The sequence below is a fragment of the Amphibalanus amphitrite genome, unplaced genomic scaffold, assembly GCF_019059575.1.
Source record: "Amphibalanus amphitrite isolate SeventyFive unplaced genomic scaffold, NRLGWU_Aamphi_draft 001062F_arrow, whole genome shotgun sequence".
Classification (NCBI taxonomy): Eukaryota; Metazoa; Arthropoda; class Thecostraca; order Balanomorpha; family Balanidae; genus Amphibalanus; species Amphibalanus amphitrite.
Genome location: NW_024882556.1, coordinates 174603 through 199351, shown reverse-complemented (window position 1 = coordinate 199351; position 24749 = coordinate 174603). Strand labels below are relative to the sequence as shown.

The 24749-nt window shown below is 49.0% G+C and overlaps 1 protein-coding gene across 1 annotated transcript in view; it reads right to left on the bottom strand.

The window, feature by feature from the left end:
- LOC122369687 (TATA-binding protein-associated factor 172-like) overlaps window positions 1-24749 on the bottom strand; it is a 192592-nt gene that overhangs the window by 9016 nt on the left and 158827 nt on the right. Inside the window, exon 9 of the mRNA XM_043344609.1 lies at window positions 37-252. Coding sequence (XP_043200544.1) covers window positions 37-252 — 216 coding nt within the window. The remainder of the gene's footprint in view (window positions 1-36; window positions 253-24749) is intronic.

Genomic DNA, 24749 nt, shown 5'->3' with positions numbered 1-24749 from the left:
TGGCCGCCACAGCCCTACAGTTGCAGCACAGCGTACCTGCTGGGCGACAGCGGCGTGCAGTGACGGCACGATCACCTCTGTGACCTGCAGCGCGCTGACCAGTCTCTCCACGGCGCGCTCCTCAGTAGGCAGCGCTGCGTCCAGCTGCACCAGCGAGAGCTCCAGCAGCCGATCGGGAGGTGTGGCGGCGAAGCGCTCACAGAGGGCTGTCAGAGCGCGGACGGCGCCGCGCCGCTGCAGCTCCCGCTGCACCTACCAGCCAAGCGAGTGTCAGCGAATATACCACCAGCAGACTGGAACTGCTCACACCACAACGACAACACACTCTACCTCTCCACATCATAATAACAGCCATTGGCGTCGCCAGAGATTTTCGGCTGGAGGGGGGGGGGGGAATCAATTTGGGGGGGGGGGGGGCGTTCGAAAGAGCGTCAAAAATAATGACGAAATCACTTCAGTCAATTTTTTGGTCAGGTCAAAGGTCAGGTCACCAGAGGTCATTGAAGGCAAAATTTCGCCAATTTCCAGGTCGAATGTCGACAATTTCCAAGAAGCCAACGCATAACTCAGGAACCAATAGAGCTACAGCGCCGCTGAAAAGCGCATTCAATAGCCCTATTAGCGCCCTTTCTGATTAATTCCCTCAGACTTGACCTAACGTCAACGGTTTTGCCTGCAGGGGGCAAAAACTGCAAAAATAGCCGATTTTTCGGAAACAGTTTTCTGCAATAACTTTTGATCCAAGCCTTGTACGAGCTTACTTTTACCGGCATCGTGTTCCTCTTGTCAAGACGCATCGAATGAACTATAATTTGACCTTGAAAGGTCAACTTGAAAATTTGACCTCAGGTCAAGGTCATGACCTGACCGGAAACGGTCATGTTGCATATCAGTCGATCCGTATCGTCGAGCTGAACACATCTAAGGCGTTTTCATCGCTCTAGCATGCCTCTATCAAAAGTTGTTTGCGAAAAACTGTTAGATACCATTCGTGACTAGTGATGTCAATTTCAGAAATTTTGGAAACCAATACCAAACCGATACCGACCAAAACCACTGAGAGTATACCAAAACCGAACCGATTTTCAGAAATAGGGAGAAATACCGACTAGATACCGAAATCAGGGAATTATCAAACAAATGCTTCAAACTTTGTCAAGACATATGATAGGTAAGCCTTGAAAGATACCTAATACTTTAAAATAAGGTAACAAAAACAAATCAGGCAATCTCTTAATTATTTGCATTGTAAAAAAAAAAACATTTATAACTGTATTTTGTAACTATTAACAAATATTCAGGTCAGTTATTTAGCTGGGATGTGGATTCAAGTCATCTGCATGAGGTGTTAAAACAATAACTTGAACCCTGAACTGAACCATCAAACGTTCTTTCATTTCAAGTCATTCAATTCCAGCCCGGTCAAGACAGGGTTAAGTGTGTTATCATGATCCAAAAGTGGTGACCCAATTGACAATGATGGGCTACACCATTAATGTAAACAAAACCCAAAATACCTACAGTTCAACCACGGTTCAACCCAAGTAGCATGGCGATTGGTGACGATACTGACGCAGCCAATTTTTCTTCACAAACAAATATTTAACACAACAAAACTTGATAAAATAATTACCTACGAGGCACACTGATAGACAGCAGACACCACTGTACTAATATCGCGATGAAAGCTAAGTAAAATGTCCATAATTTTACGGAAGCATCGACACATGTCACGTGTCATCTCTTCCACTATGGCGGCGGCCATTTGCATTTAGGCGTGATTTAGGCACATAACTGTATAGAATAAAGTTTTTCTTTTCTTTTTTGCTTTAGTCCACTTAAGTCAAAATTCCTTGCATATATTTTGACATCTTAAAATTAATTCAAGAAAGATTGTAGGGCGCTTTTGCCGAAAAATGAAGAACCAGAAAAACAAAGTTGTTCAGTCATTTTCAATTAGCTATTGAGCACATCGGTACTTGGCGCAGCTGCGACACTGAAATGTTTTTAGATGTGTTCAGTTTGGAAACTGCTGTGTGCGAATCAAGCCAAAAACCAATTATATTTTAGGAATGCTTTTGATTACATTGCTAGCAATCTATAGGTATCTGTTGAGGAGAGCAGGAAAGAGAATACTAATTAAAAAAAATTAATTATCTACAGGATCATGACAGGATCGCTCACTACAGAGGCTTTTTGAAGTTTAGCGAAGTTGAAGATTTGTGGGGTGATGATGAAGTGACAAATGCTGCCTTCAATATTAGATGATAATGGTGAAGCTAGTGCTGTATAAAACAGGGTGTTTGATAATGTACAGTGGGTCTATTTAAGATCTCCAGAGCCACCACGTGGCGCTACGGTCGGGGTAGGGCGAGTCCAAATCCCGAGGGAAGTGAGGTCACCGGTCATTGTGGGGGAAGGAGGGAGGGGGAGTGACGCGGTATCACGACGCATGGGGCGTGCGTAGCGCCGGGAGTGGCCGCCCAGGGCCGCCCGCCACTGCGCCGAGGCTGAGGGGAGGGGATGATGGTTGCGGGTGCGTTCACTCCGGTATGGTGCAGTATCCTGTTCATGTGGAACCGGCAAGAACGCGACTGAAGGGAATCATTATCTCAAACAAACGGGCAAGCCAGAGGTAGCGTCAGTTCCAGCCAAAATGTTGAACAATGATAATTGAAATCTAGGACGTATTCATAGCATGCAACTTTTCAGTCGATAGTTGCATGATGCTTTTCATGATGCATGATGAGGCTTTTCTAAACTGTTATTTGAGTTCGATATTTTTCATTTGGCACGTTCAGTTTTGGTGGGTTTTATCGGGTCGAAAAGAATCAGAAAAGAAAAAAGAGTTGAAATGGCTCCAGACAAATGACCAAAAATATTTTCCTAAAAATGAAATTTAGCTAAACGTTTATAAGCGATAATTTTGACTTTTGGGGAGGATATTGGGGAAAGATGTCATCGTGCTTAGCTGTGTTGCAGTAGAAGGAAAGGGTTTGGTAGTGTCTAGATAAAACCAGACCCGGGAGTGGGGCTCGAACTCACGACATCGCGTTCAGCTCACAGGTTACCCAACCTCAACGCTACGAGCACCTATCGCCCTGCGCAGCTTGCTCAGTATTTCGGCTAAAGTTCGGCCAAAGTGTCTGACGTCTGTCAATGTCACGAGGCGAAACCCCGAGGTAAATGTCCGTCCCGGTAGCTTGGTCGGTAGAGCGTTAGACTCCATGTGCCATGTGGTGAATGCGCACGTCCCGGTTGCAAAAGTCCGGGTTCGAAACACGACGTGTGCTTGAGTTTTTTTAGCCTCCTGACGGGTATGGTTGTGGTTGGTGGCAGCCCGCTGCCAGGCGAAGTCAGTGAGGGGACCGGCCGTGCGCGGCTATGTGCGCACGTTAAAATTTGGACTCTAAACCATAGACCATTTTGCCATAGACTAAACCTCAAAACCATAGTCTGCAATGGACCAGGAATTGCTTGATCGGAGGGTAGATGGCAGGGTCAACACTTGACAAGCTCAGCTTAGCGGGGACTCTGTCCTTGTGATTCCTTCCATTCAAAAGGTTCGGGCCAAATTTATATAAAAAAAAGAGGGAGCCGAACCAGGTTGGGCCGAGTTGAACCAGGCAGGACTGGGGTCATACATGCAATCATGGTAAGACAAAACAGAAGTTAATTTCGGGTCAAATATTTTTATTAACTGATCTTATTGTTTTTTTAGCTTACACGTATAATAACTTTTAGCTTTTTATAACTCGAGACTTCATGCACAGAATTGTGGCGTTCGTCCACTTTTCCTCATCATCTCTTAGCGACTTTATTTCAGTGGTGGCGGAACGGGGGGGGGGGGCATCGGGGCACCGTGCCCCCGCTTGATTTTTGGCATTTTAACATTAGCCCTATGGGCGTTGCATGGAAAGAATGGGACCAAAAGTCGGCAGTGCCCCCACTTCATTAAAGGTGTTCCGCCGCCACTGCTTGATTTGACCCTAAAGGCGTCTTACCAGCAAAAAAAAATCACCTGCGTTATACCTAAATATTTGCCCAAGGGCGCTCTACGCAAGAAACGCCAGCCGGTCAAAAAACTGGGGAACGAATACGATCTTTCTAGTGCTTGAATTATATTCAATGAAAATTTCAGGAGACATAGATAATATTAATCCTTATAGCTAGGCGCTCGGAGCATTCGCTAGCATTCCATTGCCAGCTGCATTATCAACGCGACATTTGCATTACTCTGGGTGCATCATAAGTAACAGTAGGTGAACCGGCCACAGCAAAACCATGCCTCATTATCCTTTCCTTCCAAGCTGCCAAGCTAACCGGCCGCCCGGCCCACTACCGCGATATGGAACAACACTGGAGTGGGCCATTTGCCTGCGGCAGTGCCCCACCGCGCCGGGGCTGTTTGACAGGTCACCCGCACAGTGACCTCGCCACCCGCCCCCCCCCCCCCTCCCCGCCCACCTCCCCAACGGGCCCAGCTCGGTAGTGACCTCTCCTTGAATTTGACATGGACTCGACTAAGGCTCAACGCCATCTAGTTACGTCTGGAGATCCTAATAAGATCCACTGTACTTGCATTGCAGTGAAATGGAGAGCAAGACAAGGTCAAGATCAATCACAGACTCCTCAAAACAAAGTCAAATTTGTTGCTAATAAATGCTTTGGAAATTTTGAGAAAGGTAGTTAAAGCATGTTTTCCAGCATACAGTGAGTTAAACATTTATTCATGCTTATGTCTTGCACATTGGCTTTCTTTGTAAGATAATTATCCTCATGGTATTGGAATTTGCTAACACTGATCATGATAAGTTGCCATTTAACATTGGTAGTCTGATGTATTTGATATTACAGTTAATGTGTTTGCCCATTTGTTAGGACATCATGCATTTGGGAGAAATGTGTCATGTTTGCCGTTTTTTCTTCATCCAGTATCATTTAGCAATTCAAATTTGAGTTCAGAAGGTTTATCAAAAATGCTTTGAAATCTTTTATGGCAGTAGTTGATTTTCATAATACCGACAAAATACTAAACGCTTTTGGTATATAATACCGAATACCGAGTCGGTATCGGTTCGGTATTGGTATACCGAAATTTTGGTAACCGATTGACACCACTATTCGTGACCTAAGATGACCTCAGGGGCATAAACATCGGGTCACGGACACTCACTGATGTTAGTTGTCGGACTTTCGTCCCCGTCTTCAGATGAGATGTTAGTTTCACGTTTCGGCCGTCGGCAACTTCTCCGGCCGTCCTCAGGTGTTCTTGAAGGACCTAGATGTTGGTGGCGTTGCGCCGTACGCGTCATACCGTTCGGAAACTCCTGTAGTCAGCGGGAATCGAACTCGGGTTCCCCGGTGATATTCCACGGTTCTAACCACTCCTCTATCGAGGCAGACATCGTTATGGAGCTGGGAACTTGGTTTCATTTATCCCCCAGATGTTTTTGTGATTTCCTTAGTAGTGGGAGCCATATTGGGCTGACGTCAACGCTTGGCTTGCTGATGGGGTTGCTGGCCAGCGCCATGTGTGCGGCTTCCTTGATCTTTTTGATTTTCCAGTGTGGCTCCTTGTCGATGATGGTGGCATCATCCCAAGCAGGTCTGTGATCTCCTTCAGACCATGCATGCTCCGCCACACCGGATTTCAGTGTTTCGCCTCGGAGGGTGGCCTTCCTGTGTTCTTCGAGCCTGACCGCCAGTGGGCGGCCAGTCTCGCCCTTGTATGACCTGCCGCAGCTGCACGGGATATCGTATATGCAGTTCTTTGTTTGCTCCTTGGTGGTTGGCGGTCTGACCTTTGTGAGTGACCTGCGGAGGGTGGTGGTGCTTTTGAACACCGTCCTGATGGTGTATGTTCCGCAGATTCGCCTTAGCTTCTCTGATAGTCCTCTGTTGTATGGGAGGGATACTGTCGCGATGGGTTTATCACTTGGTTGTTGTTGGGATGCTTCCCTGGGTTTGTGTTTCATGAAGCTCGTTGGGTATCCGTTTCTTCTGAAGGTGCTGGTAAGGCGTGACATTTCCATCTTTCTGGCTGCTTCGTCTCCACAGATGTTGGTGGCTCGGGTCTGCAGGCATCTGACGATACCTTTCTTGACTGTGTCTGGGTGGTGTGACTTGAAGTTGAGGTAGCGGTCGGTCGCTGTTGGTTTGCGGTAGACCGATGTTCTGAATGCTTCCTCAGATTTCTCCACTTGGACGTCAAGGAATGAAAGTTTGTTGTCGACTTCTGTTTCCATTGTGAATTAGATGGAGGGTCGGAGGCTGTTGAGGTGGTCTAGGAACGGTGTTATGTCCTCGCGATGGTCCCACAGGACGAATGTGTCGTCGACATATCGCATGCCAGTCTCCCAACCAGACCAGACCAGTTCTACAGCCAGCTGAATGGCAGGGGCTGCATGCGCAGCAGCAGCTGGCACAACCGCAGTGGCTAGAGCGAACCCAGCCCTGGCAGGCTCCTCCCGTGCCTGCCTGCCCGTATCAGTGCCAGACTCGGCACGGGCTTCTTCCAACACCACCACCGCCGTCGTCGCCGCCGCCGCCCCCGCCGCCGCCGCCTCCACCACCACCACCACCACCACCACCACCACCACCACCAACTCCGCAACAGCCGCAAATGCAGGGGCTTCAGCTGCAGCAGCAACGACAGACCAGCGGCGGTTTTTCGTGGCAGCACCATGATCAGTGTCAGCCAGACCTCTTTCGACCTCTTTCGTCAGCCAGACCTCTTTCGAGCAATCTGGAGACTCACGATTGCTGGGGGTACAGGTGAACGCTGGCGTTAGGCCACTTTTAATCATTATTGGTTGCTATATGCCTTATTTTTGTGGGTCTTTCGAGCAACTAGATAAGTATCGTGATACATGTGCGAGCCTGCAGGTTTTAATGTGCGCTTATCGAGCTGTTACGCACCTCGTGCTGGTAGGTGATTTTAATTGCCCTCTCCCTCGGCTGCCACTGTCCCAGCGGCCGGCAAGTTGGACCCAGCTTCGCGGCTTCAATGCCTTCAGTCTGGAAATGCAGCGGCTGCTTGATCTCCAGGATCTAATCGTTGCCGAATTTTGTTTTAAGCAGTCTGAGACTTTCACCTATCAGCGAGGAGGACATCAAACCCACATAGATCACATTGCTGTGCCCCACTCATTTGTCGGCAGCAAACTCCTATCGTGCAAAATACTTTCTCCGTGTTCTGATAACCTCAGTCCTCATCTGCCAATGTGCTGTGTACTGTCTCTCCCAGTTGGCCACACACTTTTTGCACCCAAAGCTCGAGATGATTACTCCCGCCACCGTGTAGTGTTAGACTGGAGCAGCGATGAAAGGAATGATGCTTACTGCAGACGCCTCGCGGATCTGCTGTCAGCGCGTATCCCTCACTGCTCCACGGCAAACGAACTTGACAGACAGCTGACAGCTTCCATTCATGAGGCTACTGCCGATGTTGGATGCTCTAGAGGCTGGAAGCCACCTAAGTCCTGGTGGACTCCTGCGGCATCAGCCGCCCGTGACAGGGCCCGATTCTGGCACTGCCTGTGGACTGAAGCTAATCAACCGCGGAATACCGTGTTGCATGATTGTTTCCGAGCAGCACGTCGAGCATATAGACGAGCGCGTTCAGAGGCGGCGCGCTCCAAGGCTGACACTGGTGCCCGCATTCTGTCGGCGCTACGTCGTGATCGAAAGATCAGGGCATTCTGGCGGCGCGTGGAAATCGCACGCCGTGGTTCAGCTAGCCCGCGCTCCACGCTCACAGCGATGGACTTCAGAGACCATTTCGGTCTTATTCACACCGACGATGAGACACTCTCATCAGAGCAGGAGGGAGTGCATAGGCGAGTTCTGGCTTTAATGGATGAAGCACGAGCTTACCCGGGTCCCGGTAAGCGAATTTCTGCCGAGGAAGTCGCGCGTCTGCTACCACAGTTGAATCGTGACGCGTCTCCTGGCCCCGACGGAGTCTCGGCAGAACACCTCCTGAACGGGTCCTCTCCAGTCCTCCTGCAGGCTCTCAGCATCCTTCTAACCGCATGCCTAAACGAAATGTGTGTGCCAGATAGTTTTACGAAAAGCACAGTTGTGCCGCTGATAAAGAAAAATGACCTTGACCCCAACTGCGCGGACAGCTACCGACCAATCTCTCTCGTATGCACAGTTTCTAAACTACTAGAGTTGATTTTGCTCGAAGAGTTAGGCACCAAATTCCGCCCGTCTGAGCTTCAGTTCGGTTTCCTATCTAGGCGCGGCACAAGAGAGGCAACCATGCTTGTACAGGAGACAGCACAGTATTATCTGTCTCGTAAATGCGCCTTGTTTGTTGCCAATCTGGACGACCGAAAATGTTTCGACCGCATATGGCACTCTGGCGTCCTACTGAGGGCAAACGACTATCTGTCTCCGCGGAGCTGGGCTCTCCTTGCGTACTGGTACACACATTTAACAGCGCTAGTCCGATTCGGTGGAGCGCTTTCAGACACATTCGATGTACGCCGAGGGGTGAGACAAGGAGCTCTCTTGTCACCCTGCCTTACTAACTTGTTCCTGCTGCCACTGATCCAGCAGCTTGATGACAGCGGACTGGGCCCGTCGGTACATGGGCATCACATCCCCGTAGTGGCCTATGCAGACGATCTGCTGTTGATGTCAAATAACGTGCGAAATCTGCAAAAATTGCTTGACATTGTTACAACTTTCTCAGTGAGCTCTAGGCTAGAATTCGTCCACACGAACCCTCACTTAACAAAAAGTCATTGTTTTATATTTGGAATAGAACTACTGGCTCAGGTGCCCTGATGGGTCTTATGTGGTCAGACGTTGTCTCTTAGACAAGAGACAGAGCATCTGGGTGTACAACTTCAATCGCAGCTACAGGCTACAGGCCATATCAGCGCAAGAATGCGCCGGGGAAGGGGTGCTTTCTTCGGCCTCACGCCGGCCGGCATGTTCAATTCGTATCTGACCGTATCTGTGCACAGCATCCGCACTTATTGTTCCTTGTGGCCGAGCGCGCTAGGTAGCCGGCAATGTGTCCCAGTGCAGCTTTGGTGCTGTCTTCCAGGTCGTGGGACTCGGTTGCCTCCGCTACCAATGCTGCTAGCTCCTGAGCTAACAAGGAGTCGTCTTGTTGGCGCTTCTGACTCGGTCCTCTCATTCTGCCTTTGATTTCGGCAACGGTAAAGCCTGACCACCAGACTAGGCCTTTCGTCCTGATCACCGCCTCATTTTCTAGGAATTGACGGACGCTTGACCAATAATTTCCCCCAGACAGTTTCCGCAGATATCCGAAATGTCCTTCAATTCTATCTGACTGGATCTTTCCGAGAAGAACGTAGTCCATAGTGTTTGAATATCTTGATAGCAGATAATAGCCCTGTTTCCATGACACTACGGACAGGATCGGATCGGCGAATCCGGATCGGCGAATCCGGATCAGCAGTGCCGTTTCCATGACCGATCCCTCCCGAAACGGGATTCGCACCGGGATTGGCCGATCCGGATCGGCTTCTCTAATCCGGGATTGGTAGACGTAACTGGCGCGCTGCGGCGATTTACTTCATAATTCCCTTCATAACGTTCTCAAGCTAATGCGAATCAAGCGGTAAGTTGTGTCTTTTCAGGGATCTGTGCCACCGTTTGTGCGCAGAGACTACCGACTGGGATTCAGCGACCACGGTGTCAGTGTTAAAGACTGTACGGCCGGCGGCGAGGGTCCCCGCCGCGGCGGGTAGGGGAGACGGCGCGACCTTGGCGCGTCCCCTAGTGTCGCGCGGTGCCGCTCGGGGAGGGTGGACGTGGGTGTGCTGAGTGTGTAGTGTCGTCTGTCGTCTTCTCTTGCGACCATGTAAGTTTCTGCCGTGCTTTGTAACAATTGGTTAAGAAAATTTATCCCAATTATTGCAGCAAACATAAACCGCAGACCAAAACTGGCGCCGAAACGCTCAGTTCAAAATGGCGGCGGCGCAGCCTGCCGCAAAGGGAATAGTGCTGCCATATGCTGCCAAAGTGGGATCGGCCTCTCTAATCTTCTTTTTGAATCCGGATTACCCGATCCGATCCCCCAACGCGAAATGTGCCGTTTCCATGGTCGTTTGAATCCGGATTCGGAGCTAATCCGGATTCAGAAGTGTCATGGAAACGGGGCTACTGTGTCAGGCTCGCTAAACCTCTTGAAGTATAAAAGACAGCCATGCATGTGTCCTTCGTCATCGCCGAGCCGAACTCTTGTAAAGTACGCATGTATGTACCAAAATCTATGATGAACTGAAGAGACTTCTCGCTCGCTTCACAGCCCTGCCGAAGTGCTACTCGGTTTTGGTCATTAAGCCGTCTGCTCATGGAGCTCGACTTGACGTTGCAGGCGTTAAACCAACGCCGCACTAGCTCCAGGAACACGGCTGTGTCGACGAAATCCCGGCAATCCTGACGAGAGGAGGCAAAGTGCCGAAGTGCTGCACTGGTCGTTTCATGAGTAGCTGCAGCCGCAAGCCTCACATTCACGCGCTCCAAAACTGACGGCCTGAGCACCTTGTCCGTGAGTTTGCAGGCCAGCTTCGCTGGATGGCCTCTCTCCATGTTGAACAGACGGGTGAGATGACTGAAGCTGACCTTCAAAGGCCGTGAGTCCCTGAGACCTGGGAATGGGGGTAGGGTGAGATCCTTAGCTCTCAGAAGACCGTAGTAAATGTTCTTAAACAGGTGTACGGTGTCGTACAGCGTATAAATGCGCTCTTCGTCTTGAGAGAAGGGATTGGTTACATACTCAGGGTGGCGTCCATCCTGCCCGAGGGAGTTGTGCCAACTCTGGTTCGTACGATGGTTGTTAGTAGTGACAGAGACGACCTTGAAGCCGAGTTCTGTGAGCCCTTGCAAGACATTCTTAAATGTCTCCTGGATGTCTTTTGCAGTCACATGTGGTACTGGCTGCATACTGACCATGTCTTCGTACTTTCCAGCCACAGAGTTGATGTGAGTACAGAAGATGGTCTTCGTCACCATTCCCGCTGTTTCTCCGTACATTCTACCGCCAGCTAGTTCGACGCACTGGGCCGTGTATACAGGGTGGACCAAAAAGGATGGAAACATTTTAAACTCGTATAAAACATGCAATATTGCATGCAGGTGACTGAAAATGATACCAAACGAGAGTACATTTTGCGGAAATTCATAATGACATCATGCTCAGCTGCTTTCTCTCGTTTTCAGTCTCTCACAGCAAATGTTCGAAGAGACCACCTTTGCGAGACAGGCATAGATCGGCCCGCCTGGCCGCTGACGCGATAGCCCGACGACACATGTCCTTTGGTATGACTCGCACAGCCTTGGTGATCGCTCTCTTCAGGTCACTAAAGCTTACAGATCCTTCTTTATAGACCTGACCGGTGACCCTTGAGATGACCCTACAGAAAAAAATCCATAGGGTCAGGTCGGTTGAGCACACAGGCCAGTTCCACTTCGGTTCGAGGGTGGGAGCGACGTGTCTAACCTACCAAGCGACGCTAAAGAAGTTCTTGAAGTGAGATCAAGCGACGTATGGCAGTATCTTGGACCTCATGTGGCTCCAGCAAGGCGGTGCGTCTCCTAGTCCTCACATAGCAAAACAATGCTCAAGTGGATCGAGAACCACTCTGGTGACCGGCTGATGTCCCGCGGTGCCAGTCGGAACTGGCCCGTCTGCTCACTTGACTTAACCCCAATGGATTTTTTTTTCCTGTAGCGTCATCTTAGGGCCAGGTCTACAAAGAAGGTCCAGCAAGCTTCTGTGGCCTGAAGAAAGCGATCATCAAGGCTGTGCGAGTCATACCAGAGGACATGTGTCGTCGGGCTATCGCGTCAGCCGCCAGGCGGGCCGATCTGTGCCTGTCTCGCAAAGGTGGTCTCCTCGAACATCTACTGTGAGAGACTGAAAACGAGAGAAAGCAGCTGAGCATGATGTCATTATGAATTTCCACAAAATGTACTCTCGTTTGGTATCATTTTCAGTCACCTGCATGCAATATTGCATGTTTTATACGAGTTTAAAATGTTTCCATCCTTTTTGGTCCATCCTGTACTTCGTCCATTGCCAAGTTAACGATTCGCTCCCGCGCATTCAACTTCTGCACTCTCATGCCCAAATATGACATAGTCCCACTGTCGAGTCCATCCTTGACATGCAATGCAGATGTGAGTCGCCGGAGGGTCTTATAGTGCGGCAGACAGAGAAGACCGGACTGTTGCATCATCTGGTACAACTTGGGGCTCGTCCGGTCCCATACGACAGCGTTACTGAGGAGAAGCGACGAGTATCTTCTGCTGCGTGGGGGTTTGCATGCCAGACGCAACTGCTCGGCAGTGAAAGTAGCCACTTGCCTAAGGTCATCGCCTACGTGGTCATCAGTGAGGGACTCGAGGATCCTCGCCGCCGCTTCTAAACGGTCCTGATTTTCGGCAGTGAGACCCTTGATTCTGGCCAGGACATTAACCACTTCCGAGACTGCTGTGAAATGACCAGATTTGGTGATGTCGGATGTTTTCTTGTTTGAAAGCTGTAGTCCATTGTTGTGCATGCTGTAGCTCAAGTTGCTAAAAATGCTGACGTTGCTGGTGATGATCGGAAGTCCAGTCTCCTCGTCAACTTCCTCAGTCCGGATGCTCAATAGCTTCTCCCCACGGGATTCCATCATAGATAACCTGGAATGGAACGGACATGCTTATTATTATAAACGTGAAAACTTTTACACTTGACGCTATTTTTCACTAATATTTCAACATTTAAGCATGATATGCCTACACACATGCAAAGTTGTGAAACCCATCAAATCGTGTTAGCGAAGGAAGTGCGAATGAAAATGAATAACTGATGAGCTATATATAACTCATGTTTACAAGCTAAACGTACCTGAAACCACGTGGTAAAACTTCCAGTAGCAGCTTGTTGTAAAGATCATCTAGATCATCGATTTCATCTTGCTTGAAAAAAGCTAACGTCTGAGCCTGAATTGCCTCCTGCTCTAGTGATCGACGTGTCGACGGCCTGGCGAGCTTGGTGCGACGTGCATTGCCCGTGTCTCTTCCCAGACATAGGGACGGTACAGCGTCATTTCGGAGCCGAGGGCGTTGTAGCTCTTTTCCTGTGCGAGAACACAGCACTGCCTTGATGTCGGTGGGCTCGAAATGCAGCTCACATACTCCAAGTGATCCAAATTGATGTTCTGCTTACATTCTGTGCCAAATAGCCATTGTTCTCGAAGCTTTGAGTTCTTGGGAGACGAGAATATGCGGTTACTCTTTGGCACATCCGTTCCGCTTTTGAGCAGCTCTTCTTTTTCCTTCCTGGGCTTGTAACCTGAGCGACATTTTGCTATCACACATTTTCTTCCCACTGTTAGCTCACAAGTAAGAAGGAAGAATAGATGAAACAAAAGCCACAATTTCATCGTAATTACATAACGAAATAGGAGTCCTTAATCCATAATAACAGTCTTCATAACTTTAAGCAAGAAAACATTGGATTACATGTCCAAGATCAAACGTTATTACGAGCGAGCGAGCGCAGCGAGCGAAGTGAGTCTTTTCAATATAACGGAAAAATCTCAGTATGAGCGGCCCGGCCCGGCCCGGCCCGGTCTGTAACGCTTTTGAGAGGCTTATATCTCAGCAACCGCTGGACCGATTGGCCTGCGGTCTTTTTTGTTTGGTAGCCCAATCCCTTCTACCCCGTAATTGACTACTTTTGATACATCTCAGTGACCGTCGCGGCATGTGCCACGTGAAAAGTCAAGGGTGTTCAAGCTGTTTTGCAAAAGTAGTAATTTTGAGAGGCTCATATCTCAGCAGCCGCTTGGGCGATTGACTTGCGGTAATTTTTGTAGGGTAGCAGCATCCCTTCTTCCCAAAATAGGATACTCTCGATGCATGTGGGTCACCCCCAGTGCACGTGCAAAATACAACAATAAGAGGTGCCAAATTTGTTCCCATTTCAGTAACTCAGTAATTACTGGGGCGATTTCGCTGAAACTTGGCATACAGGTAGGCACCCACCAGGCAATGCATTCCCATGTGTTGCGTTTAGGGTGCTACTGCACGTGCGCACGTGCAGGGGGCGTTTCCAGATCTCGAGAACGGCTGGGCCGATTGCGCTCAAATTTCGTACACGGTTGGGGACCAGTTAGTAGGGTGCCGGGCAAAAGTCATTTTGGACCCCGTTTGCACATGCGCACGTGCAGAATGCCGCTTCCAGATCTCAGGAACGGCTGGGCCGATTGCATTCAAATTTGGCACACCGCTAGCGACCGGTTAGAAGGGTGCTTTACGCAAGCCCGTTGGAAGCACCCTCTTGCCCTTTCGCACGTGCAGGGCTCACTATCTCGCTCGCTCGTTCTTCGCCCAAAAGGCGTTTTACTGGTTTATTACCACGAAAATACGGCCATCAGCGTGCTCCGCCATAAAATTAAAGCATTTACCGCGCGTACAACGCACTGCGGATCCTTTGATTTTTCAGTGAAAAATATTCGGCCCCATTCTGCATTTATCAGATTTCGTGTCCAATCCAGATTCATGTTATCTATGGTTTTAACTAAAAACAACTTATTAAATACTATTTGGTTGCATTTCATTGAAAGTATCCACGGCCGGCTGACGGCTGGCTGCCCACAGTTTGCCACGGCTGTGGGCGGCTGTGGCTGTGGAGCAACGGCTGCGGGGCGGCTAGGCTGTGGAAAATTGCTGCCGTGCAGAACTCTAGTGTGCGGGCTCCGCGGTTGGAGGACGGCATGGCGGATAGCATTCGGCTGGTCCTTCAAGGAACGTGTGAGGCCTCCAGGCGCCTATTGAGGCTCCTCACGTGCTCACATTGAGCACCTATACCTGAGATACCAGCTTTTCAGGCGCCCATCATTTGTGATCACACACATGTATATATTTGTATTTGTCGCTGTAAAATCGGTGAATAATAAAGAATGATGATGATGATGATGAGATGATACCTCTATATATGCATGCATCATACAAAAAGATAATTTTCAGCCAGCGCAACTTTCACTTCAAAATGACATAACCCTCGCCCGCACATGGGGGGGGGGGGGGTGGTTACTGGTTGCCACCCCCCCAGGTAGTCTTTCTGCTCTGCACTCAACATTTTTAGAGCTAGAAGGCTGATTTTTCGTATAGCTGCTCCTCTATCCTTTCTTGATGTCCACTGAAAATTTCAAGTTTCTGTGATTTTTGGTTTCGGAGATATGACCTTGTTTTTCAGGTCATGTCATGACCCAAATGGCCAATTCTCAACATCTTGCGTTTGCCATGGGCCTTGTGAGCTTTTGACACCCTGATTTCGGCCTTTTTTGCCAGTCTTACCTCCTACCTATCATGGAACATGTTGTTCGACGATGTACAGGGGTCAAGGTCAGGGTCAAGGTCAACCTAGGTCACCTAAGATAATTGCGTTTTAGGCAAGCTGAATTTACTTTTTTTGAAGTTTTTTGACTGCATTTTTGGTAAAAGCTTCTCAGATCATGATTTCATGTAATATGGACCCAAAAACAATCGGTGCACACATCAGTATACACACAGACACACACAGATATACAAACACATATAATTGACCTTGACCTAACTTGACCTGAAATGACCTCAGCAGCAAAATTCTGGTCGGGTAGTGTGGCAAAGAGGTTCTAGCTGGCTTGGCACCAGAAAACAGCATCGTCATCGGTATTTGATAAGCAGCACACTTGATATCCAACGGTGACCCAAAACAGCAACATTTTTTAGTTTGACCTGACCTGGAAGGTCAATGACTGACCTGAGAAGGTAAAACTGGGTATCATTGGATTCGTCTCTTCCCAAAGAATCTTTTTGGTCTTTACTGCTAAGCTCTATCTCCAACAGGAACGAAATGGCGCGGGGGGGTGGCAACCACCCCCCCCCCCATGTGCGTTCTAGGATGGGAAAATGGCATGTGCGGGCGAGGGTTAAATAAGGTTTTCGAATATAGTAAAAATGGGTAATAACTTTCAACACTACAAAAACGGTCCAGCAATCTTTCTCTCACAAATCCAATTACCAGCAACCCATCCTCAAATTTCGAGACGACCCTATCCCTGTCCACGATAGTCACACACACCTTGGAATAACCTTCTCAAAAGATATCCGGTTCAAAAAACACATTAAAGTGACCATCCCACCTTAACATTAGTTTTGAGTTGAGATAGCCAAATTGGTGGCCATGGCCTGAAAATACCGGTTTGGGCACTCACAACATCGAAAAATGCTTTAATTCGGAGATATGGAATTTCAAACTTGCAGTTTTCGGATTCTAAGGGGCTAATGCATTGGTATGCCCCCTTAGAATTTGTGACGTCAGCGGAGATCTAACGATTTTTAAATCTTTTACTAAAACGTTTGGTAGCACGCGGTGGTATATGCTACTTTGCGCGCAACAAATGCCGCACTTTCAAATAAAGTCGCTAGGAACAGCGGAGGTCCCAAAAAGTAAACAAAAGTAAAAGTCTAATATCTTGAAAACCGGTGAATATTTTTCGATGAAATTTGGTAGATATTCGTTTTCGTTCTTTCTGAACCGAGCGACATCATTTTCATGCCAATTCATTAAAGGGACCCTCCCACCTTCAAAAAAGTTAACGAATTGGCATGGAAGTGATGTCGCTCGGTTCAGAAAGAGCGAAAACGAATATCTACCAAATTTCATCGAAAAATATTCACCGGTTTTCAAGATATTATACTTTTACTTTTGTTTACTTTTTGGATCTCCGCTGTTCCAAGCGACTTTATTTGAAAGTGCGGCATTTGTTGCGCGCAAAGCAGCATATACCACCACGTGCTACCAAACGTTTTAGTAAAAGATTTAAAAATCGTTAGATATCTGCGCTGACGTCACACATTCAGAGGGGTATTCCTATGCATTAGCCCCTCTGAATCAAAACGCTGCAATTTTGAAATTCAATATTTCCGATTTAAGGCATTTCTCGATGTTGTGAGTGCCGAAACCGGTAATTGTGAGCCAGGGACCCCATTTTGGCTATCTCAACTCAAATCTAATGTTAAGGTGGGAGGGTCCCTTGAACTTTTTTGAAGGTGGGAGGGTCCCTTTAAAACGATCTGTCGCAAGGTAAATGTTTCTTCTAACCCCTGTACCCGATTGCAAAATTCATACCAAGAACAATATTGGACAAAATATACAAAACCTACATACGACCGCACTTTGACTATTGCGACGCGATTTACGATGGACATATTACTATACAGGACTCGACAAAATTAGAGACACTACAGAATAGGGCTGCCAGACTTGTTACGGGAGGGCTTTTTAGAACACCAAACGACAAACCCTTGGGAGAATTAGGATGGGACAGACTGACAACAAGACGACAGATACACAGACTGACACTACCACAAAATCAGCACAACAGAAAACCTTCCGGACTACATTGCAGCTTTACTTCCAAACACCAGAGCACAAGACACGGACAGAAGTCTCAGAAACGCAACTGCGCACACCACATCTCCCATCCACACTTCATCCTATAAAAGGTCATTTTTGCCAACCACAACTAGACAATGGAACATATTAAGAGCTGATATCCAGCAACTCCCACACAGCCACTTCAAAAAGGACATACGCCAGCAGCTGGGGGCTCCAGATCCACCGAAATTTCACAGAATTGGTTCCAAAGCGGGCAACACTCTCCACTCCAGACTTCGTATGAATATGTCTCACTTAAATGCCCATCTCTTCACAATTCAAAAAGTGGACTCACCAAAATGTGATTACGAGAATGGCAATGAAAACACGGATCATTTCATCTTCCATTGCTCAAAATACACATCCAAACGTAACGATCTATTTAATAGTCTATCACAAACATTAAAAACCGACTTTAGACGACTCTCTGCAAAGCAGCAACATGACATTCTGATTTACGGCAGCGATCTCAACAGCAGTGACGGCATGGCAGTGGCCCTAAATTTTAAACACTTTTTAATTGCATCAAAGGGATTCGCTCAAGTGTAAATTTTTTTCACCTTTTCCTCGGCCTGTAGCTTCTCTGGAACGGCGGGCGAGCGGCGACTTCAACTGCTGGTGAGCTGTGCCATGGCGGCGGCCGCAGCCGTGTTTACATTTGTTTATGTATGTCATTCAGACAAGGCGCTTTGAGTTAAGCTTTTGCTTTTGCGCCTGTCTTATATTTTGTACAATTTCAGCCCCACAGATAACAGTAGTACTACTGTACTACTGTTATCTGTGTCAGCCCGTATTTTTTGTTTAATAAACTTGGTTATGATGATGATGATGATGACCTGTAATAGCCCCACACCAATGTCTCTGAGTGCCCCATAACAGCGACTGTGAGGGCCCTCACCGGCGCCTCTAAGGGCCCACAACGGTCTCGAAGGTCCCCCACACGGGCCCGAGGGGCCCTGTGGCGCCATTTGGCCGCTAGACTCCACACTGATCATATTTCGACTCAGACGGGCCCCACAGGGCTCGTAAGAGCACCTCACGGGCCCCTAAGTAGCCACACTAATATCTCCATAAGAGCCCACGCTGGCTTCTGGGGGCACCTTGGCGGCCTCTGAGGGGCCCTCGGCGGTCTCTACCGGCCTCAGGGCCATTGCGAGCCTGAACTCCCTTACTGGCCTATTAGGGACCAGCTCTAGAGGTCCCACACAGGTCTCAGATGGTCCCACCCCAATATCTCTGAGGGCCCCATAAGGGCGACTGTGAGGGCCATCATCGGTGCCTCTGAGGGCCCAAGCCGGCCTAGAAGGGCCCACACACGGGCCCGAGGGGCCCTGTGGCGCCACATGGCCGCTGAGGGTTTACTGGTCATATTTCTGGTTATATTTTGACTCAGAAGGGCCGAACAGGACTCGTAAGGTCATCTTATGAGCCCCTAAGTAGCCACACTGAGATCTCCATAAAGCCCCTACGCTGACTTCTGAGGGCCTTTGCTGGCCTCTAAGGGCCCTTACCGGCCTATTAGGGACCGACTCTAGTGGCCTCACATCCGCCTATGATAGCCCCACACAATTTTCTCTGAGGGCCCCAATAACAGCGACCGTGAGGGCTTTCACCGGCGTCTCTTAGGGCCCCACACCCCCAATTCTGAGGGCCTACACAAGTACCTCTAAATGCCCTACATCGGTGGTTCTGAGGGCCCCACACCAGCGACGCTGGCAGCCCCACACTGGTAACTCTGAGGGTCCCACGGCGTCTGATAAAATTATGCCGGTCTCTAAGGACCCCACGGCCCACAGGGCTCCTCTGAGATCCCCTTGTCGGCCTATGATTTATGAAGGGTTCACAACAGCAGCTCTAAGGGCCGCACGAGCGCCTGTGATGGCCCCGTGTCTCTGAGGGCCTCCACATCGGCGCCTGTGGGGGCCTCACCGGCGACTGTGAAGACCCCACACCGGCGCCTCTGAGCGTCCCAAGGCGCTCCCACACTGCCACCTCTGCGAACCCCACATCAGTGTTTCTGAGGGCCCAACACTGGCATCCCTGAGGGCCTCACACCAGTGCCTCTTAAGCACCTATATCGGTGTCTCTGAGGGCCCATCATCAGGGCCTCTGAGGGCTCCACACCTGCGTATCAAATGGTCACCCACCGGTGACTTTTGAGGGCCCCACATCGGCTACACTGAGGGCCCCACCGGCGTCTGAGAGTATCGTGCCGGTCTCTGAGGACCACAGAGGGCTTCTGAAGGTATCGCCGGCCTCTGAGGACCTCTTGCTGGCCTGAGGGCTCTGGCTGATCTCTGAGAGACCCTGCCGGCTTGTAAAGGGTTCGGACCAGCAGCTCTAAGGGCCCCACATTCGTCTGTGACAGCCCCACACCAGTGTCTCTGAGGGCCCGCTACGGCTACTGTGAGGACCCTTACTGGCGCCTTTCGGGGCCTCACACTTGCACCTCGAGGGCCCACGCCGGCACCTCTTTGGCCTCAGTCAGCAATAATGCCTACCTCTTAGGGCTCACACCGGCACTTGTGAGGGCCCCACATAATACTTCTAAAAACCCCTAACCGGTGGCTCTGAGGACCCTACACCGGTGATTCTGGGGGTCCTACCAAAGGCACCACACACGTCCTTTATAGTCTCGCTGAACTTCAATCCCATACCGGCCTTCTGAGGGCGCCACGCCAGTGCACTCATTGCTCCACACCGGCAACTGTAAAGGCTTCACACTGACATCTCTCGTCTCACACCAGTGCCTTCCTCTGAGGGTCCCACACCGGCTCAATGGGCACGGCCACTCACCGGTAACGCTGATGATCCTCACCGGCGACTCTAAGGGTCCTACACTGGTGACTCTGGAAGCCACCACCAGCCTCTGAGAGCACCACGCCGGCCTCTGAGGGTATCACGCCAAAACCTCAACGGATCACACCGCCCCCCCCCCCAACCGGCGCCTCTGAGAACCTCAAAAGGTTTGACCGGTGCCCCTCTGAGGGCGCCGCACTGGCATCCTAAGGCACCACGCTGGTCTTTGGGGGCCCTACCTACAGGCATTCTGAAAGCAGTACACAACTTTTAACCCGCGCCCTGCTGGGGGGGGGGGGGTGTTTGAACACCCACCCCCCCGTTGTGGTTTTTCGCGAATATCTCAAAAACGGCGGCGCGGACGTTTTTGGTACACCTTATCATACATCAATTCTACACATGTTGTGAAAATTTCAGACCAAGGTCATTCAAGGTCAGGTCACCAGGTCACTTGAAGTGACCTTACCAAGTGACCTCACCTCATAAAAAGTTTCAATGTCTTTCATAGCTACACCGAGTGACCGATCGCTTTGAAACTTTCAGCGATTGCTAAGAGCAATAGCATGTGCAGAATGTATATCTCAGAATTTTGATATCGATGACCTAAGGTCAGGTCAATTTTGCGACCTCCCCATTATAAGTCAATGGGAGAAAATTGAAATGCGCCTCTTTTGGACGAAAGACATTATAAACACTCCCAAACACCGAATTACAAGTGGTTGAGACACACTGAACATGAAAATGGTGTCCGTGACCCCTGTTTATGCCCTGAGGTCATCTTAGGTCACGAATGGTATCTAACAGTTTTTCGCAAATAACTTTTGATAGAGGCATGCTAGAGCGATGAAAACGTCTTAGATGTGTTAAGCTCGACGATACGGATCGACTGATATGCAACATGACCCTTTCCGGTCAGGTCATGACCTTGATCTGAGGTCAAATTTTCAAGTTGACCTTTCAAGGTCAAGTTATAGTTCATTCGATGCGTCTTGACGAGAGGAACACGATGCCGGTAAAAGTAAGCTCGTACAAGGCTTGCGTCAAAAGTTATTGCAGAAAAACTGTTTCCGCAAAAATCGGCTATTTTTGCAGTTTTTGCCCCCTGCAGGCAAAACCGCTGACGTTAGGTCAAATCTGAGAGAATTGCTCAGAAAGGGCGTTAATAGGGCTATCGAATGCGCTTTTCCGCGGCGCTGTAGCTCTATTGGTTCCCGAGTTATGCGTTGGCTTCTTGGAAATTGTCGACATTCGACCTGGAAATCGGCGAAATTTTGCCTTTCAGTGACACAGTGACACAAAATAACAATGGTACACGTGAATGACGAAACATGGTGACTTTTGGAAAAGGATCACACAGAATCTAGCACTGGCTAGTGGCTATTTTACACAAGTCTGGGGCCATCAAACAAACTAAGGTATACTTTAAATTTGTACTGGCGGTTGATGTTTGGGTTCCTGTGTCTGATGTAGGCTCCTTCTAGCGCACCCAGACGTCTCCGGTTGGTCGTTGAGCAGAGGATAGTGGTGCTCTCTTCTAACTGTTTTTTAGTCAAGGGATCCGCGTGATGTTCATCGTTGCTGTTCTAGTGCTCCTTTGTATTTGTGTCCTTGTAGTCGGTGATCTAGAGTATCCACTGTTTTGCCGATGTAAGCGTTACCAGGCTGGAGTGTGAATCCCTCCTTGTTACATTTATACAGGCAAACAACATTGGTCTGTGACAGTGGAGCCTTGCCTCTTGTTAGGTTGTTGGTCATGACTAGGGATCTTGTTTTCGGTGACATGTAGTAAATTCGTAGGTCGATCTTGTCGTTTTGTTGGGCTGGCTTACAGTTTCGGTGAACGATGGTTTGGAGGGCGCTCTCGTCTATTTTGTAGGTACGCCTGGGACATTTGGTTTTTGTAGTATAAATAGTACGTGGGTCGTGCTTGTCACCCTGCGTTCACTGTCGTTTTCTTGTCCGACGTGTTTCGCCATTGTTTTCTTTGTTATTCTGTCAATCATGTTTATTGGGTAGCCGTTGTTCGTAAGCATTTGCTTCACTCTTCTAATCTCTTGATTGACCAGCTCCCAGGATGAACAACATTTGATAGCCCTATGTACATATGTATATATGCCCGGACCACAGACTCTTTATAGCGGGTTGGACACTCACTCTGACCGTGGAGACATTTACCAGCGTCAGTCGGCTTCCGGTAAACGTCTGTCGTCGTCTGCGAGCCTGACGAGTCCACTGCAACATCCAGGAAGTTGATCTTGTTGTTGACACTGTATTCAAGTGTAAACTTCAAGCCTGATTCTTTTTCAAGGCGTCTTTTGAGCGCTAACAACGCTTCTTCGTTTTCGATGTCGACGTATATGTCGTCAACACATCGAGCATAAACGTAAGGTTTGTTGACGGCAAGCACCTCTTCTTCAATGGCCGCCATGTGCATACGCCTGGGCAAATAGCACTCCCAACGGGGAGCCCATGGCGATGCTATCGACCTGGAGGTACTAATGAGCGCAGAATCCGCGCTCATACCCGGGACCGAAGCGGGGCAGGCCTGGTGTGTCAGAGAGTGTACCGATTAGTGTGATGCGGAACAGTATCCCATCTAGTCGGCTGCTGTCTGGTGAACTTGGGTCAGCCGCCGCACGGAAGGCCTCCCTCCCCCCGAGTGGGGAGGGAGGCCGGGGAAGGTGAGCTATTCATGCGGTCGCAGCCCGCGTGGAGTTTGTGCGGCAGTGTGTATTGGAATTATTTCTCGGGATTCAAAGCGAAGTTTTGGGTTTGTTTGAAGCTCTTTGATCACAGTGGATGTGTGCGGGGAGCTGGCCTGGGTGGTCTTAGCAGATAGCCGTTCGCCTACACAGGCAGGCCGCAGACATGGTGCAACAGTGTATTACTGTAATATGGCCGACCAGCCGGGGAAAGACCCTTCTGTTGGAATTCTGTTGGATTAAAGAGGCTTCTGTGTTTTAACCCGGCAGTTGCTGGGGTATTTCGCCACCCACCGTTTGCCTGGGGGGGGGGGCGTTAAACGCCCCCAGCCGATAACTCGAGAACCAATAGGCGCAGCGAAACGCACGAGGCGGCAAACGAAAGAACGCGACGAGACGCTTCAGATGAGTATTTTAAAGTTGAAGTTTGAGGTCACAGGTCGGGTCAAGGTCAGGTCAAACACCTGAAATCGGGCTTTCAGTAGCATGGACTTCAGGACTTCGCAATGGGCGCCTCTCGTCATAAACTCTGTCAAAACGGCGCACAATCCATCACATAAGGCCTACAAGAGTGTTAGCTCCATGTAGGGGTCACTCAAGCATAGGTCAGGGTCAAGGTCAGGTCAACCGGGTAGGCACATATCCCCGAAAATCAAAACTGATATTCGCAGCTTGTGACACATGTTTTATGGGTAATTTGGGGCGTAGAACACGATGGTGACATTCATTTTATCATATGTGTACGTGTTTGGCTCAAAAAGTTCAATTTAAGAAATGCATGTATCATGGTCGTGAAGTAGTCACGAGAAATTGCCAAGATTCAGTTCAAGATTGTGGGAAATGCGGAACGATAATCAATAATCGAAGATAGCCATTTGATTGGTCATGGTATTGGCAGTCTAATGGCGTTTACGGCATGTCTGTATATCTATTCTGTGATTTTATATGATTTTTTGAACATGTGCCGTTTTTGGTCGAAAACTCAGAAATCATGACGTCACTAAAACCTCGATATCTCAAAAATTTTCCGACCGATTTTTTTTTGAAACTTTGTCAAAATACACTTCAACCTATTCCCTACAGGTACCCAAAATTTGGCGCGCCGTTTTTATGCTATGGCCCGGCGAAAAAAGTGGGGGCGTTTAACGCCCCCCCCCCCCCAGCAACTCGCGGGTTAAGGTGTGCCGATACGTATTTTGGGATCGTCCTTAAATTCCTCGCCCTCTTTGCTCTCACCACCTCGTTTTATAAATAAAAATAACCATAGGCGTAGGAACCGGGGGGCCAGGTGGACAAGTGCCCACCCACTTTTTGAGGTGTGGGGTGGGCAACCATGTGTTTTGGCCCCCCCCCCCCACTTTTTACTCGAGGCCCTCCCGTCTCGAGTTGAGAGGACGTAGTCACCTTCCAGAATAAAATGTAGGTAACTTGGAATGTGTTTTTACTTGCTATCATGAATTCTATCTTCAGTAGAGTATCGATCCAAGAAAAGAAGGCGATAAGAAAACTAGAATCCATTGGAAAAGACTTAATGAGGACAAATGCTGCTGTTACAAATTAACTCGCTCGCTCGCTTCGCTCACTTGTAAAATACTGCGCATTTTATACACACTCCTCAGGCAAAAACATCAAATTTGTACTTACCAATTTTCCACTTTTCCTCAAGTTCTAAGACCATTAAAGAGAAGCCCACCTGCGAAGGGACCCGTTTGCAAGGGGAGCCCATCTGCGAGCAGAGGTGAAAAAAAAAACTGCTACTCGCCTGTGTGCGTAGGCGACAGCCA